The 16968-nt window shown below is 45.9% G+C and overlaps 2 protein-coding genes across 6 annotated transcripts; both read left to right on the plus strand.

The window, feature by feature from the left end:
* Window positions 1-1102: 1102 nt before the first annotated feature.
* Window positions 1103-13013, plus strand: fip1l1b (FIP1 like 1b (S. cerevisiae)). 4 transcript variants are annotated; one of them, XM_076031453.1, is made up of 16 exons: window positions 1104-1376; window positions 1789-1843; window positions 2137-2203; window positions 2337-2449; window positions 3233-3297; window positions 3937-4041; window positions 4270-4400; window positions 7570-7688; window positions 8774-8827; window positions 9563-9662; window positions 9763-9913; window positions 10493-10574; window positions 10698-10753; window positions 10857-11052; window positions 11957-12103; window positions 12493-13013. In XM_076031453.1, the coding sequence occupies exons 1-16, from the start codon at window positions 1298-1300 to the stop codon at window positions 12632-12634; spliced, it is 1662 nt and encodes a 553-aa protein (XP_075887568.1). In that variant the 5' UTR covers window positions 1104-1297; the 3' UTR covers window positions 12635-13013. The 4 variants fall into 4 exon arrangements, with proteins under 4 accessions (XP_075887588.1, XP_075887568.1, XP_075887560.1 ...); XM_076031445.1 differs by having other exon boundaries at window positions 1105-1376; window positions 12490-13013; XM_076031473.1 differs by lacking the exon at window positions 8774-8827 and having other exon boundaries at window positions 1103-1376.
* Window positions 13014-13107: 94 nt separating this feature from the next.
* Window positions 13108-16718, plus strand: LOC142891727 (uncharacterized). 2 transcript variants are annotated; one of them, XM_076031486.1, is made up of 6 exons: window positions 13108-13982; window positions 14344-14486; window positions 15214-15275; window positions 15357-15470; window positions 15552-15650; window positions 15774-16718. In XM_076031486.1, the coding sequence occupies exons 1-6, from the start codon at window positions 13590-13592 to the stop codon at window positions 15896-15898; spliced, it is 936 nt and encodes a 311-aa protein (XP_075887601.1). In that variant the 5' UTR covers window positions 13108-13589; the 3' UTR covers window positions 15899-16718. The 2 variants fall into 2 exon arrangements, with proteins under 2 accessions (XP_075887601.1, XP_075887611.1); XM_076031496.1 differs by lacking the exons at window positions 13108-13982; window positions 14344-14486 and adding an exon at window positions 14506-15089.
* Window positions 16719-16968: the final 250 nt, after the last annotated feature.

A 16968-nucleotide genomic window follows, 5' to 3' on the forward strand; every position in this document is an offset into this window, starting at 1 on the left:
ACAACTGGAACCCATCCAGCTACCACTCCCTGGTCTCCGTGTGTGTAAGGAGAACACACGGAGATCCACTGTGAAGCTCACACATATGATACGAACCCATGCAGGCGGTGGAAAATCGATAAACTCACAAAGATTAAGTTACAGCTGCGCACCCGTGTGCGCATCCTAATTAATTTATCATCACACACATCAAAGTGTGTGTGATCTGCTGTGCACATGTCTGCATAATCACCAGCGTGGAGCCGTGGAGGAGGAGAGCGCGAGAATCCTCATCACTCACACTGAAAAGGCTGAAGTGGCCATCACCACTGGTCAATGGCCATAAACGCACTTACAACACTCACTGCATTAACACAACCTCGACTTGTGTCAACTCAACCACAACAGCAATCAGGAGACACTTTACTGACAGGAACCACCTGCTGCTTCTTTTCATAACACTGCTAATGTGTTATGCCTGGCAGGAAAAATAAAACATCTAAAAAAAAACAAAAAAACAACAATACCATGATTTGTGAATGGCGGCACTGAATGTTAAGAAACAATTGGAGATATTTCACTTCTGTCCACTCATAATGGTTTTATATCTCTTTTGAGTTTGTTTGTTTAAACAACCATTTATTGTATGCAGAAAAATATGATAAATTCCAAAGCATAATGTAACATAGTTTATGATTAGTTTTAGATAGAGTTGCCCTTAATCTTCATATACTTAGTGTTGCTTGCAAATGTATTGCTTAATAAAGCCCCATCAGTTCTCACCTTTTTCAAGGCCCAAATGTTTCCTTTGGCTAAATACACTCTCATGTGTTTTTTTTTGTTTTTTTACTGCATGACTTACGAGTTTTCTGGGAGGTGGTGGGGAAAGCAATTTGCTTTATTTAAATAAAGACCGAATGTTTTTAAAATTAAAAAAAAAAAAAAATTAAAAACAATTCCCGTTTTCAATCAGTTTGATTAATCCCTGGTAGTTACCGGTTACCTGCCTCATCATTCTCATCAACATGAGTGGCACTGGCAGCACAACGCAGCAATTTCTGACTGAGCATATCCCGTACACTAGAGGGCGCTGTGATTTCTGCAGTTTGCCGAACTTTGACATAGCGGGAAGAATCTCTTCCGGGTTGACGTGCAGTCACCGCTTCGAAATGAATTTTAGAGGGGACTTATATTTTCTATAGCCACGTTTCTTTGCCAACGGGAGAGAGCAACCAACTAACAGTTCTGCTCTCGGAAGCTTTTGATAATTGTTGCTGTCGGCGACTTCTCTTCGTGTAGCGCTCTGTGTTCGCCAATCATGTCTGCGGAAGAAGCGGATAAAACCACCACCACTGATGCTAGCGCTGGGGATGAAGAGGAGGAATGGCTATATGGAGGTGAGAGTGTCGTCTAATGTTCATTGACAGGGCGGCCTTGGACGTTGAGAGACATTCGTGCTTATCTGTACTATTGCATTAAGTCGAGGAACCGACAGCTGAGACAGTATTTAAAAATAAATAAATAGGAGAGAGCTAATGGACAGTCAGCATGTATGCTAAGCTAATAGCATTCTTGTTGTCCTGTTACCAGCAAAACAGGTGTTCCAAAGACTAGTAATGGTCTTTATTGAAGCATCCAAATACTCGAGCACATTCTGTGAAACTGTTGTCATGCTTATTTTGTCACTTAATAGAAGATGCGTCTAATGTTTTAACCGGATGATCTTATTGAATGGTTTAGGGCTTAATTGTACTTCTACGCATTATTAGCATATATTATAAATATTTTGTTTGCACTTTTAATTTCCAGACGAGACTGAAAGCAAAGATGAGGACGAGGAAGCCAAATTAAACGCTGCTGTCAGGTGAGCTGCTCATTCATGCTGTTGGAATTGAAAACCTCCGTCATTTTGTAGAAAAAAAGGAGCATTCTATGCGTTGTATTTCTGAGGAAACTGATTCTTCAACTTAATAGAATGAATATGCTGCTGTTGTCACCTGACTAAGTATAGTCTCTGACGTGCTATAGTTCACCAAGTGCAGGTGTGAAGGCAACTCTCCCATACACAGATATGCAACGTATTTACTACATTGAACTGATGTGCTGCACAGATAAAAGAATGTTCAAATAAAAGTTGTTTTGTTTCTTTCCAAACAGTAACACGGCCGACACTCCCACAGAAGAGTCTGCTGCACATACTACAGGCAATGGTGTGGCCTCTGAGGTAAGGTGCCACATGAGCATGCTTCAGAAATGTTATATTGTTTTGGGTTTTTTTATTTCGTTCCTGTCATGGCTTTTTCTAATGGCTTGCCAAGAACTTCTTAAATAACTTCCAATCCTCCTGGTGTGTTTAGCCTGCAGGAGAGGCTGCTGGGGAGGATGTTGAAAGTGACAGTGACAGTGATGACGACGACGATGATGTCCGCGTCACCATTGGAGACATCAAAACCGGAGCGCCGCAGTACACGTATGCCTTTCTGCTTTTATGGGTTTTGTTTTTCAAGCCCTGTGTGAGATTCGAGCCATGTGTGAATTTAGAAAAACAAAACAGAACAAAAAAATCTATGGGGTAGATCCACAAAGCGAAAGAAACATCGCGAAGAAAATCCGTGTAAGTAGCGCCAAAAACGGTGATTCCGATCCACAGAGGGGGACGCAAACGTGAAAATTGGTGCAAGTAGCGGCAGGGTTGCGCCAGACTCATTTGAATGTATTTAAATTAGTTAAGTCATAGGCATAGACTACAGTATATATGCCAGTATTTTAGATAGGCTATGAAAAATACAAATGGTACTCAGGTGTTGGTGACTAACGCGTCTTGACTTTCTTTCCATTATGGCAGCAGTCTTGGTAGACGGAGGAGGCATCGTAATGCCAGGAGCGCACAGGAGCGCCTTTATCCTAGCAGAGTTTCACTGTCAAACTCACGCACTCACCAACAACCTTTGGTGCAAACAGCTCTCGGGTTGCCAGACTGGAACAATCGCACCTGTTTCAGGTGCCGCATTCGTGGGCGTGTTTGCGCCTGCATGTCATTAGTGCAAAACCTTTGTGGATCCCTGCATCTGTGGCGCAAATTGCGGCCACAATCTCGCCGCAAAATGCGCCGCATTTTAGCGCTGCGCGCCCTTCTTTGAGGATCTGCCCCTATGTCTCTAATGCTCTTTGGGTTACATGTGAAAGCAGGACAATGAGTTCTGCCTCTACATTTTCACTGATAGCGGGAATGTTTCCTTCTTTTCCCTCTTAGGTCGTACGGAGCGCCACCCGTCAACCTCAACATTAAATCTACAACATCCAGACCTTATGGACAAGGTATCGCTTTCTCGTCCTGAACCTGCTGTTCCTCTGTTTCATGGCCAACAACAAACGCAATTCAAGCAGACAAGATCCCTTTAGATTGTTAAAGTTGTGTAGGGTTGTCACAAAACCAGAATTTCAGTAGTCGATACAAATACCTGTGAATTTCCACGATTCTTGATACTACAGTAAAAAATAATAATAAAAACAAAACGGAACCCATGTACTTTTAAATTCACTACTTTATTGGAAACTGTTTCAAACATCACTGTGCTTCAACATCTTTTTGCACAGAACACAAATTGCAGTACCAGCTGCTTTCTACAAAATGATAACTATTCATTTGGTTCTGACGGTACCAGAAAAAAGCAAGTATCGAATTGGTACCGAAGTATCGGTTCTTGTGAAAACCCTAAAGTGGAAACACTTTTTGCATCTGTGGTCTGATTTTTGGATTTTCCAGCCTGCTGTTGCCGTATAAGTTAGAAAGACTACAAAGGTTTATGGTTGCGTTACCAACTGGGTGATGGGTTATTCACAGTGATGTCATTTATTTTTTAATGCTTAGTGAAATCTTTTCTAATTTGAGAGTAAGAAAAGTACTAACTGGAGGACTTTAAACCCCATTTTCTTTTTTTCTTTTTTGTCAATTAGCCAAACTTAAAGGAGTAGATCTGGATGCTCCTGGAAACATTAATGGGGTTCCTGTTCTGGAGGTGGAAATGGAGTCCTTTGAAGAGAAGCCTTGGAGAAAGCCAGGTGTGTGTGTGTGTGTGTGTGTGTGTGTGTGTGTGTGTGTGTGTGTGTGTGTGTGTGTGTGTGTGTGTGTGTGTGTGTGTGTGTGTGTGTGTGTGTGTGTGTGTGTGTGTGTGTGTGTGTGTGTGTGTGTGTGGAGAGAAGAAAATGTACAAATGACTTTCTGATGCCGATGTATTTGACTGTTTTTTTCTTTGTTTATCATCCTCATTATTATGTTGGTGTTAACAGGAGCTGATCTGTCGGACTACTTCAACTACGGCTTCAACGAGGACACGTGGAAGGCCTACTGTGAGAAACAGAAGAGGCTCCGTATGGGCCTGGAGGTGTCGACGGTCAGCTCAATAACAAGCAAGATCACTGTAAGAAACCTAAAGCTTATGTCTCTTTCAGTCCTTCCTTATCCCTCTCATGACTTCCCTTCTGATTACACTACCTGAGAGAATGGCAGCGGCCCTGAGATCCTCCAATGCATGTCCAAGCATTCAGGGCTCAAGGAAATAACCCCAAGTTCAAGCGGTCGGTCGTGTTTGGGAACTTAGTATGTGTAATAATCTGTTTTAGGCCTTAAATCTTTTCACTTTTGCTCAGGACTTGCTGCCAACCCTGCCTCATGTCTTTCTCCCTCCTACGTCATATGCATCAATATAATAGTAGTTGCTCAATCCTCGGGTTAGGCTAATTTTGGGACACATCATTGTGGGTTCAGTGACCCCAGTCACCTAAACATTCAGTGATTAAAAACAAAACTTTAGTTAAATGTGGTTATTGAATGAGATAGTAGCTGCATTTCCATGAGTTTATCGCAAAATAAAAGCAAACCCCTATGAACAAAACGTAGTAACGTATGGCGCAACCGGGGCCCCACCCTGGAGCCAGGCCCGGGGTTGGGGCTCGTATGCGAGCGCCTGGTGGCCAGGCCTTCGCCCGCGGGACCTGGCCGGGCCCAGCCCGAAGGAGCGACGCGGGTCCCACCTCCTGTGGGCTCACCACCGGCAGAGGAAACAGTAGGGGTTGGGTGCAGTGTGGGTTGGGCGGCAGTCGAGGCAGAGGGCCTCGACAGCCCGGGGCTCGGAAGCAGCCTCTGGCTGTAGGGACATGGAATGTCACCTCGCTGGGGGGGAAGGAGCTCGAGCTGGTGCAGGAGGTTGAGCGGTACCGGCTAGATATAGTCGGGCTCACCTCTACGCACAGCATGGCCTCTGGAACCCAGCTCCTCGAGAGGGGCTGGACTCTCCATTTTTCTGGCGTTGCCCGCGGTGAGCGGCGGCGGGCTGGGGTGGGCGTGCTTATTGCCCCACAGCTTAGCCGTCACGTCTTGGAGTTCACCCCGGTGAACGAGAGGGTCGCGTCCCTGCGCCTTCGGGTTGGGGACAGGTCTCTCAGTCATTTCGGCCTATGGCCCGAATGGCAGTGTTGAGTACCCGGCCTTCTTGGAGGCCTTGGGAGGGGTGCTGGATGGTGCTCCGACTGGGGTCTCCGTTGTTCTGCTGGGGGACTTCAACGCACATGTGGGCAGCAACAGTGTGACCTGGAGAGGCGTGATTGGGAGGAACGGCCTCCCCGATCTGAACCCGAACGGTGTTTTGTTGCTGGACTTCTGTGCTAGTCACAGTTTGTCCGTGACGAACGCCATGTTCGAACACAGGGGTGTCCACCAGTGCACTTGGCATCAGGATGCCCTGGGGCTGAGGTCGATGATCGACTTTGTTGTCGTGTCGTCTGACCTCCGTCCCTGTGTTTTGGAGACTCGGGTGAAGAGAGGGGCTGAGCTGTCAACTGATCACTACCTGGTGGTGAGCAGGATCCGCTGGCGGGGGAGGAGACCGGAAAGACCCGGCATGCCCAAACGTATTGTGAGGGTCTGCTGGGAACGTCTGGTTGAGCCCTCTGTCAGTACGGTCTTCAACTCCCAGATCCCGGGGGAGGTCGGAGACATTGAGTCCGAATGGACCATGTTCTCCACCTCTATTGTTAACGCGGCTGCTCGTAGTTGTGGTCGTAAGGTCTCCGGTGCCTGTCGTGGTGGTAACCCCCGAACCCGGTGGTGGACACCGGAAGTAAGGCATGCCGTCAAGCTGAAGAAGGAGTCCTATCGAGCCATGTTGGCTCGTGGGACCCCGGAAGCAGCTGACAGGTACTGGCAGGCCAAGCGTGCTGCAGCTCGGGCGGTAGCGGAGGCAAAAACTCGGGCTTGGGAGGAGTTCGGGGAGGCCATGGAGGAGGACTTTCGGTTGGCCTCGAAGAAGTTCTGGCAAACCGTTCGGCGCCTCAGGATCAGCTCCATACTCTCCGCCGGGTGCTCGAGGGTTCATGGGAGTTCGCCCAACCAGTCTATCCAGTCCCTGTATGATTGGAGCAGGAGTCTGGTTCGCATTGCCGGCAGTAAGTCAGACTTGTTCCCAGTGCGTGTTGGACTACGGCAAGGCTGCCCTTTGTCACCGGTTCTGTTCATTGTTTTTATGGACAGAATTTCTAGGCGCAGCCAGGGGCCGGAGGGAGTCTGGTTCGGAAACCACATGATTGCGTCTCTGCTGTTTGCAGATGATGTGGTCATGTTGGCTTCATCGAGCCAGGACCTCCAACGTGCGCTGGGGCGGTTTGCAGCCGAGTGTGAAGCAGCTGGGATGAGAATCAGCACCTCCAAGTCCGAGGCCATGGTTCTCGACCGGAAAAAGGTGGTTTGTCCTCTGCGGGTCGGTGGGGAGATCCTGCCTCAGGTGGAGGAGTTCAAGTATCTCGGGGTCTTGTTCACGAGTGAGGGGAGGATGGAGCGTGAGATCGACAGGCGGATCGGTGCAGCGGCTGCAGTGATGCGGTCGCTGTACCGGTCCGTCGTGGTGAAGAAGGAGCTAAGCCGAAAGGCGAAGCTCTCGATTTACCGGTCGATCTACGTTGCCACCCTCACCTATGGTCACGAGCTTTGGGTAGTGACCGAAAGAACAAGATCGCGAATACAAGCGGCCGAAATGAGTTTCCTCCGCAGGGTGGCTGGGCGTACCCTGAGGGATAGGGTGAGAAGCTCAGCCACCCGGGAGGAGCTCGGAGTAGAGCCGCTGCTCCTCCGCATCGAGAGGGGCCAGCTGAGGTGGCTCGGGCATCTGTTCCGGATGCCTCCTGGACGCCTCCCTGGGCAGGTGTTCCGGGCATGTCCCACCGGGAGGAGGCTTTCGGGGAAGACCCAGGACACGCTGGAGGGACTATGTCTCCCGGCTGGCCTGGGAACGCCTTGGGGTCCCACCGGATGAGCTGGAGGAGGTGACTGGGGCCAGGGAGGTCTGGGCATCTCTGCTAAGGCTGCTGCCCCCGCGACCCGACCCCGGATAAGCGGTAGAAGAAGAAGAAGAAGAAGAAGAAAAGCAATGTTTCTAAAATTTCGACAAAGTACAATTGCGATTTGCTGCTGTCTATTGAATAGTGTGAAGTTCTAGGTATCGGTTGTTCTGTCCCACAGGTAAAATAGAGGTTGTCATTGGCGTCGCTAGTTTTCAAAATTTGTACACTGACACGTTCGCTTTGTCTCTTTTAAAGGTTCAGCAAGGCAGGACAGGCAATGAGAAGGACATGTCCAGTGTCCTTGTTCACACCTCCAAGCCAGACTTTCCGTCCCCTGTCAGCCTGTACAAGCCTGCACCCCCTCAAGTCACCAGGTACCACCTCATTCTGGTCGTCACTTACAAGTTACCAGTTTTTTAACGCGTACCATTTAAAAAATGCCATAACCCCAGAGATACTTTCAACAGTTGACTTAATAGTGGCTGATCTAATTAATGTTTGTGGAGAGACAGAGAACTGCTAAACTGTCTTCGATGTAAACTCATCAGACACCAACTATCAAAACAAGACATGTGTCCTGTTCCACAAAACAAGCTCGTTAAATGTGTTTGGCTCCTTCATGCCAGTAACTCGTCTATCTCTAGAATGTTTTGCACCAAGTAGGTTAAGATCATTTATCCTGGAAACTGTGAAATAATGATGCTGTCTGGTTGTAATGGTCTCATTATTGGTTGGTCTTGAAACTCTATCATTTCACCTTTTAATCATTTTCACCCATAAATATAACAGATTTATTTTGTGTGTGTAAACAATGTTCATCAATGCTTTGCTAGAAAATCTCTCTGGTATCCTAATGGAGGAACTGACTTCAGTGTATATACTGGCAGGGGGGCGAGGGAGTTGGATCATATTATTTTATTTTGCAGCCTGCGCTGTTAATGTTGCCCTCAAGTTGATTTTATTTGTAAAGGTGAAAATCGTTAGAGACTATTTATTTATTTAATTGCATTGCATTCAATGGCTATTAACAAAATGAATAGCAAATGAATGGTATAAAACATTTTAGTGTTTTCGCATTGACTGTTAATAGACTCAGAAGTGAGACAACTGTTTCAAACTTTTTCTGCCAAACATCATTGCTCTCATTGCCATCAACGTATTAATGTTTTTTTCAGTGTGCACACACACACACACACACACACACACACACACACACACACTCCGAGTCTCCCCCTTTGGAACGGCTTCATCGTTGACCAATGACTTCACACCATCCAGGGATTTCAGATAGTGCCCCTCCCTGTCAAGGATCAGAGCCATGGTCAGCTCCAGGTCTATTAGACGTCCCCTCGCTTTGAAAGCGGCTGACGTCCCACTGGGCTGTATGTGAGTGTTTGTTTGTGTCAGGCCCAATGTTCCTCTCATTTCCTTTATCCCGTCCTTTGTTTCAAAATGGTAGGATCTCCCCCCCTCAGTGGACTGGCCCGCCTCTTCCGGACATGTCTTATTATACGTAAGTGGGCATGGCCTCGTCCCTGCAAACCTAAACACCGTCCACATGGGGGGAATATGCACACGCAAGAAAAGGGGGCCTGGTATTTCAGTAGACTATGACCGCGTGAAAAAAAAAACCTTGTGATGTTACTTCTAAGATCCCAAAATAATTCTTTAACCCTCTGTTTATGGCCTCCTGCAAAGTCACTCAGCTTTAGCTTCCTGTTAGAAGTGATGCTCTTGTTCCTTCCACATGTTTGGAAGGGAACAACAGCCAGGCAGCCTCCAGGTGACGGTGTGAGTGGCTGGTTGAGGGTGTCGTCACTAACCTGGGAGAGGTATCTGTACCCTTTGTGACATCGCAGAGGGCTGTTTTCCAAAGGAGGATGGACTTTTCTCATTTCTGGGGAGTTCATTAACAGGAGAGACAGATGTAGATTGTTGTGAACAAAAAACATTTATGTTGATTTTGCACTAGCACAGGAGACTGTTCACTTCAAAGTATGCTTCAGTCTTTAACAGCAAACCAGAGCAGATGTCATTTGAAAACCGTGTCACAATTACAAATCGTCAAAGTTTTACCGTGCTGTCAAGTATGAAATTTGTGTTTGATCTTAAGATTTCTGTCTGTTAGGGGGGAGTTTGGATGTTCCAAATTCCAACTTGATTCAGCTGTAGTGTAAGAGAACGTCACATTTCATTATTGTATCCTTTCTATGAAGTCCCGCGTTTAAAATGTCCCATCTACTTTCAGGAAGACGAGCGGGACTATAGATGTGATTGGCGGGCAGACGGCCACCATCAGCAGGGTCGAAGGTCGGCGCCGGCACAACCTAGACGGCAACAACATCCAGGTGACGAGATGCACCGCTAACACTGGAAGTCTAGTTGTTTAAGAGTGCCGAGTATATCGCTGTGCATCGTCGTCATCACTCCGTCTCTGCTGTACCACAGGTGATCTCTGAGCAGTCGGACGCCGAGCCCAACGCAGCCAAGATCCCCACCTTCTTTCCCCCTGGACCTCTTCCCCCCAACATACCGCCTCCTCCTTTCCTCCCTCCGCCACCCAACGTCAGCACTGCGCCTCCGCTCATCCCACCGCCCAGTACGTCTGACATGGTCACATCCACATTTTCTCTGTAATTTTCTTTAATTGCATGTTATGTTGTCTGTCTGTCTGTCTATCTATCATCCAACTATCTATCTTATATCTATCCATCTATCTTGTGTCAATCTTTCTTATAATATCTATTTATTTATCTTGTATCTATATATCTTATGTCGGTCTTGTATCTGTCTATCTACCTTGTCTATCGATCTGTCTATCGACCTATTGATCTATCAATCATAGGCCTGTCCCGATAACAAATTTTGCTGGATGATAATTGTGCTACAAATTATTGCCGATAAACGATATTATTGACCTTTTTTTTTAAAATCATATATAATGATAATATATGACATAATAATACAAGTACACCATGTCAAAAGAAATAAACTTTCATTTCTCAAGATTAAGAGGTTGCAAATAAGATGAACAAACATAATAAACATAAAAGACAACTTCATTGAATTACATTGATTATCGCAACAGGCCTAATCAATCATATTATTTTTTATCGATAATTTCCTGTCTATCTTTCCTCTGTTTGAATCTTCAAACTGCTTTCTCCCTGGCTTGTAGGGTTGCCCATCACTGTCCCTCCGCCCGGTTTCCCTCCTCCACCCAGCGGACCCCCTCCTTCCATCATCCCCACCATGGACGGGTAACGCGCACTCTAAACAAACGCTGCAAATTACCACGCCACTTTCAGTAGAACTTATTCAAACTCGGCTTATATAGGGCGACAGCCTCTTTAACCTCTGAAACACGTCTGCCCTGTCCGCAGCGGCCACTCGGGAGGATATGACGGCCGCTCTGTGCCCTCCTACCCGTTCCCACAAGGTACGCGTCTCTTCCGAGGATCCTGCTCCGACAGCGACCTTGTGTCAGTGAGGTGTCTGATCACTTTGAGTGCTAACGTCACCTCCCTCCTTCGCTTCTCCAGGGGCGTACCCTCCACCCATAGCAGGGGGTGTGCCCCCTCCCTGGCCCCCAATGATGGACAACTCCAAGCCTTGGGACTACTACTCCCGTCGGGAGGACAAGCGGGAAAAGGAGAGGGAGAGGCCCCGGGAGAGGACGCATGACCGGGAACGAGAGAGGGAGAGGGATCACAGCCCCACTGGCGTTGGCTACAACAGGTCAGAAACTGGAACACACCAAGGCCCCTAGGATCCAAAATGGCGGCCCATTCATTTCAGTCGAGTTGCTCCATGGATGTAGTATAAGAACTGGATACCGGACTTGCAATATGATGGCAACAATATTTCCTAGTGGCCACTCGAGGTACTGCAGCAAAAAATACCATGGGCCCAAAAAAGTATTTTTCCCATAGGCCGCGATACAAAAACGAAGGCCTTTAAAACGGCTGGCAGGACGACTGTGACCTGAAATGCGAAAAGCAAATCTTTCTATCGTACATTTTTCAGTTATGGGCCTTTAGTTGTTTAAAACGATGATAAAGGTCATTTTGCAGCCACGCACAGCATGCTCAGTAGTTTCACTTCCCATCATGCCTCTGCTACTCACGTGATACGTCCGGACGCGACAGCCAATCAGAACGAACTGAGACACAGCAGCACGTACGACCCAATGACGTCGCACTGGGAATAAACTCTGTTCTGAGGATATTCTGGCCTTTATCATTTAGAAAGATTAAAAGTCCATGACTTAAAAATCTACAATAGAAAGATTTATTATGAACTGTGTTTCAGGTCAGAGGCGTCCTGTCAACCGTTTTACAGCTCTTTATTTTTGTATCGTGGTCAATGGGAAAATGCTTTTTGGCTACAATACAATCTTGAGTAGCCACTGGGAAAAATTTGCTGTACCACCATTGTCGCCATATTGGCAGTATCCACTTCTTATAATACATCCATAGAACGCACACAGTCGCACAAAAATACATCATACTGCAAGTGTATCCTGGGGTCACTGACAAACTCCAGGGGGCTGTTTGTAAAAGCACAAAATGAAACACTGATTGTAGCATCCACAGCTATTTGCAACAAAATGAAAAATGTGTGCGTGTTGTGTCCTTTGCAGCGACGAAGAGCGGTACCGCTACCGCGAGTATCAGGAGCGCGGCTACGCAGAACGCCATCGCGACCGCTCCAGCCGGGAGAAAGAGGAGCGACACAGAGAGCGGCGGCACCGAGAGAAAGAGGAGGGACGTCACAAGTCCTCTCGCAGGTACGAGAGCAGCCACCGGGCCCTCTGGGGACTCGAGCAACAGAGTAAAAGCAAGAATTCATTTGTAGAAGTAGCTGCAAACGCCAGAAATTTGCTACATCTTGATTATTATTTTTTGGTGTTCAAAAGTGTAAAAAGTGCTGCCTTGTCTCTGCTTTAAAACAAAAAAAAGAACTCTTGCAGCCTCCCAAGAGTTTTCACCCAACATTTCCCCCGTCTTCATTATTCTCACATTGATTATCTTGTCTCTCCCCATCTTCCTCTCCTCCCCCTGACCTCTTCCGTCTCGCCTCGCTCTCCCCGCCGCTCGCCGTTCCATCTCCCCTCCAATTTCTCTCCCCTCGGCTGCCCTTTTCACGTGTTTTGCCTCTTTCTCCGTTCATTAGCAGCAGCAGCCGGAGGAGGCATGACAGCGAAGAGGGTGACAGCCACCGGAGGCACAAACACAAGAAGAGCAAGAGGAGCAAGGAGGGCAAGGAGGCCGGCGAGGACATCAGCGCCGACCAAGAGAACCAGGACGCCATGGAGTAGACGTCCCCACCTCCTCCTCTTCTCTCTTCCTCTCTTTCTCTTAGTCCACCGTTTCCCTGTCCGTGTTCCCCGTTTGGCCAATAAGTTTGAGAAGCCGAGTGATCGGTGTGTGGCGTCACTCACGCCTCCTCCGTTCTGCTGCTGCTCACTTACATCCAGAGTGGATTAAGTAGAAGACGGAGGTGGTGAAGGAGGCTTTTGACCCCAAGGCCCCTCGTCTCTGAGCACCACTTTGATCATTTCACGTGGCGGCCAGGAGCAGCTGTAGATTCTGCCCTTTTGTTTTTTGTTTTTTTTGTTGCTCTTCTGTTCCTGTCCTGTACGCTGACCTGTGTAGACGCTCTCAGTTGACGTTCTATTAAAAACAGTTTTGATAAGATGTCTTGTGTCTGTGTGTGTGTGTATATGTTTTGTCATTCTCTGCATAATAGTATCTTATTTGCCTGATAAGGTTGTTTTTTCCAAAAGTGGAAATTAGAATACACATATACAGGGGGAGTATATGTAGAATTTTGTGCAGAACTTTGATTTATTTTGCGTTGGCTTCGGTAAGGCTTGACTAACTAAAGAAATGGAAACTTGCATGAAAGGTTTCCTCATGGTGGTGCATGTTGTTGCCTGCTGAACATTTGTCTGGACGGTTGGGTTCAACTAGACTTGCATTAGTGCAGGTGCCAGTCGTATTTGTTGGATTTAGTGGGAAAATATTTGAACAGAGTTTAGCCCAGGATGTTGACCCCCAGTAGTTCAAAGGTCATTCAGACATCCAGTCTTGTGTTTCTTCCATTGTTTAACAAAAATTGATACCCACCACCTTGGAGCCAACAATGCAATGTCTATGCCCAATATGCAAGATACTAACAAAGTCATGTTAAAGAAACTTAAAATCAACACTAAATGACTTTATTCTGGAATTGGCAAACTGAATAATCCCAATGCATTATCTCAGGATAAAATGAATTCTTCATCATTTATTATTAGGCGGCTTTTACTACAAAGGGAAACTAACAATTTGCGTCTATCTTCTCAGTGGCAGATCAGAGGCTATTCATCCAATAATCAGCCTTTGCTGTTATGTGATCGGATAAAGATTCCTAAACTCCACAAACAGTTCAAAGTCTGTCTTTTGTTACATCAGCACTTGCTGACTGTGTGCTGGTTGGGAGATCCTGACTTGGACAAGGAACCAAGGCTGTGTGTGTTTGTGTGGAAGAGCTTTAGCCGGCTTCTGAAAACCATGATGTGGATCTGGTGTGGCGTCCTGCTCGCTGTCTCCTCACTGGGACTCAGCGCTCCTGTGAACAGCTGTGACAACCTGGTTGAACCAATTACTATCCACCATGAAGACGTAAGTGACCATGCGCTGAACACTGCTTTGTACACAGCTAAGAAAAAATATTTTCTGCCCTGCTATTTTAATGCACTCGTAACAAAGAGCTAAGAGAAAATAGCTACACATGACTAAATTTTGCTGTTTACACCCATCACTGCTGTTGTGTGTAAATGGCCTCCATTTCAATGAATTGAAAAACGTCTAATCTGCGGCATAATCAAAATCAAATACTCAACCAAAATCCAATCTTAAAAAAAATATAAGATGTTAAAATCAAACTACATCTTTGTCTCTTCTTCAAACTCATATTTTGTGACATGTTTGAGGTGTACTGAGGGAAATGTAGATTGAACATGTGTGACTCTTTGCAATGCAGATGTTGGGGAAGTGGTTGTACATTGGGGGGAGCTCCGACCTCCCGGGGAGTCGCTCGCTCGGCCATTTGATGTCCAGTGTCTGGCTCAACATCACGGCAACCTCCCGGAGCAACGTCCTCAACCTCGTCCAGACCCAGAGAATGTAAATCCACAGCACTTTGCACTACTGCAGGCTTACAAAGGAAAAAAATAAACAACCTTGACTGCACGGAGGTGGACAGACTGCAGTCGCATTTATGGGTGCATTTAAATGTCCACGGGCCTTCAGACATTCAGTCTGTATCCCGGGGCTGGGCAAACCTTTTGACTGGTGGGTCCCAATAGGTTTTAAAATGTGACAGAGGCGCTGGAGCAGGAGCAGGAGCAGATGGATGGAGTGTTTTAGACACCCACCTCATAAGAAAAAAAAATATTATGGGTTATGTAGAAAACGTGTTTTAATGTCAGTATAAAATGAACATAAGCAAAGTTACAACAAACTGTCTTTGAAGACCCACAGCATTTAGCTCTTTATTGAAATGACTCTTAAAACATTGAAAGAATGGATGAAATACAGCTATTTTATGACTCACTTACAATCAATATCATGTCTTCAAGTTCGGCGGTCCAGATTATAAAGCTTAAGCGGCCATATATGGCCCTCAGACCGTTGTTTGCCCATGCCTGCTGTAGCCTCTAAAGTGCCTCCTTCTGTCCTAAAACACCTGTCACCAAATCATCCCGTCCATCCACAATATAATGTACAGTAAGTGCTCGAGTGTTGCCCACAACTGCAGTCAGATGTATTCTGACAGATCTGGGATTTTTTTAATCAGAAGAACTGGTGTGGATGAAACCGTTCTGATCTGTCTGTCATCATTCCTTTGCAGAACTGGAACATGTTCCAGCCTGACGTACGACGTGACGTTTGAAAACAGCACTATGTTGATTGGTGAGTAAAGGAGACCCATGATGATTCTTCACAGTGCCAGTGCTTGCAATTAATTGTTACTATATCTGCTTGCTTTCGTAGAAAAACCTTTCTACCTGAAGGAAGTTTACTTGCCCACTGTGTGCTCGGACTGTCTGGTCGTCTACGAGAAAATCATCTCTGGCCAGGACACCTTCACCAGTCACCTGCTTTTCAGTAAGAACAAAATCAAGGGTGAAACTCAGGGCCACAGTGATTTAATTCAACAGTGTCTGACAGTAGGGTGTTAAATTCCAGGCCGGGGAAAGAGTGTCCCGCCTGCTGCTGTGGACATGCTGAAGAAACAGGCTGAATGTCTCAGCATGCCGTCCCCCATAATGATTGACCCCAACTACGGTGAGAAGGCCTAGCAAATGTCTAAATGTAAAATAATGAGTCCACAGTGTCACATACATACGCGGTTCACTTGCGACGTGACTCTTTTTCTCTTCTTTTTCTTTTACGTTTGTCCTCACTCAGAAATATGCCCGGAGAACATCTCTCCTTCTGAGGGGCTCAGCGCGCTCAACTCCTTGCTGGAGAAGAAGATGGGACATCGTGTGGCCAGACTCCTGGATAATCTCTTTGATATATTTTACAACTGATTTACATACCCATTTTCAGAACTCCTCTTGTCTTTTCACCAATGTTGCATGAGTCAATACCCCCAAAATACTCAACAGATCTCCAGAAAACAGCATTTTCTTAGCCCTCTGTTTACAGCCATCTGAAAAACACACATTTGCTTCCTGTTCAAACTGATGCTTTGTTGTACTGTTCAGAAAGGGTGGCAATAGTAGAACAGACACCTGGCAGAGGGTCCCTAATCTGAAGTACCAGTACCCTTTGTGATGTCACAAAGGCAGAATACCAGTGCTGTTTTCGCCTGCCATTTCTGATAGTGGAACCAGCGAAAAACAAGTAAAAGATGAAGCTTTTTTCATTTCTGTTGGGTTTACAGGCAGGCTGGAGAAACGTTTGCTAGAAACATTCACATTCAAGTGATTTTTTCTCATCATAAAATGGGACCTATAAGTCTATTTAAAGCTGTATCATAAATCATATTTAAGACAGTCAAACTTTTATTGATAAACCTTATTAAGTATTGAATACAATTCCGAGCTGTTGCATCAAGATTTCTCAATGATTTTCACTGATATGATAGAAACAATATGCTCCATTTAAAACAGCCTAAAAAGATACTGGACTGAAGTGAATGCTAATAAACAAATTGAAGTTAACAAATAGTCTTTTATCTCTCGACAAATAATACAAATAGCACAGGAATAAGTCCATAAGAACAGCACAGTGTTTTCCAGTTGTCACTGTGTTGAGTTTGCATGTTCTCCCTGTGTCGTCGAGGGTCGTCTGTTGCGTCTCTGCGTTTACACAGAGACAGAAAATGCCCTCGGGAAATAAAATAAAATAGAACGTGTTTACACAAAGTTGTATGTAAAATCCCTTTTACATGGATACGCTGGAAAACGACTGAAAACAATGTAGTACCTATGCCAGGCCTGGTGTGGCGCTGCAAGTTTACGCTCTGAAATAAGAAGAAGAAGAAGAAGAAGAAGATTTGATTTTTATTTTGAAAAATAACATTTAATTGCAGCTCTTATTTACATTTGTCAAGCACACTAAATAAATAAATACATAAATAAATGAATGAATAAAA

The sequence above is a fragment of the Nelusetta ayraudi genome, unplaced genomic scaffold (assembly GCF_046127955.1).
Source record: "Nelusetta ayraudi isolate G7.1 ecotype Tasmania unplaced genomic scaffold, CSIRO-AGI_Nayr_v1 ptg000004l, whole genome shotgun sequence".
Classification (NCBI taxonomy): Eukaryota; Metazoa; Chordata; class Actinopteri; order Tetraodontiformes; family Monacanthidae; genus Nelusetta; species Nelusetta ayraudi.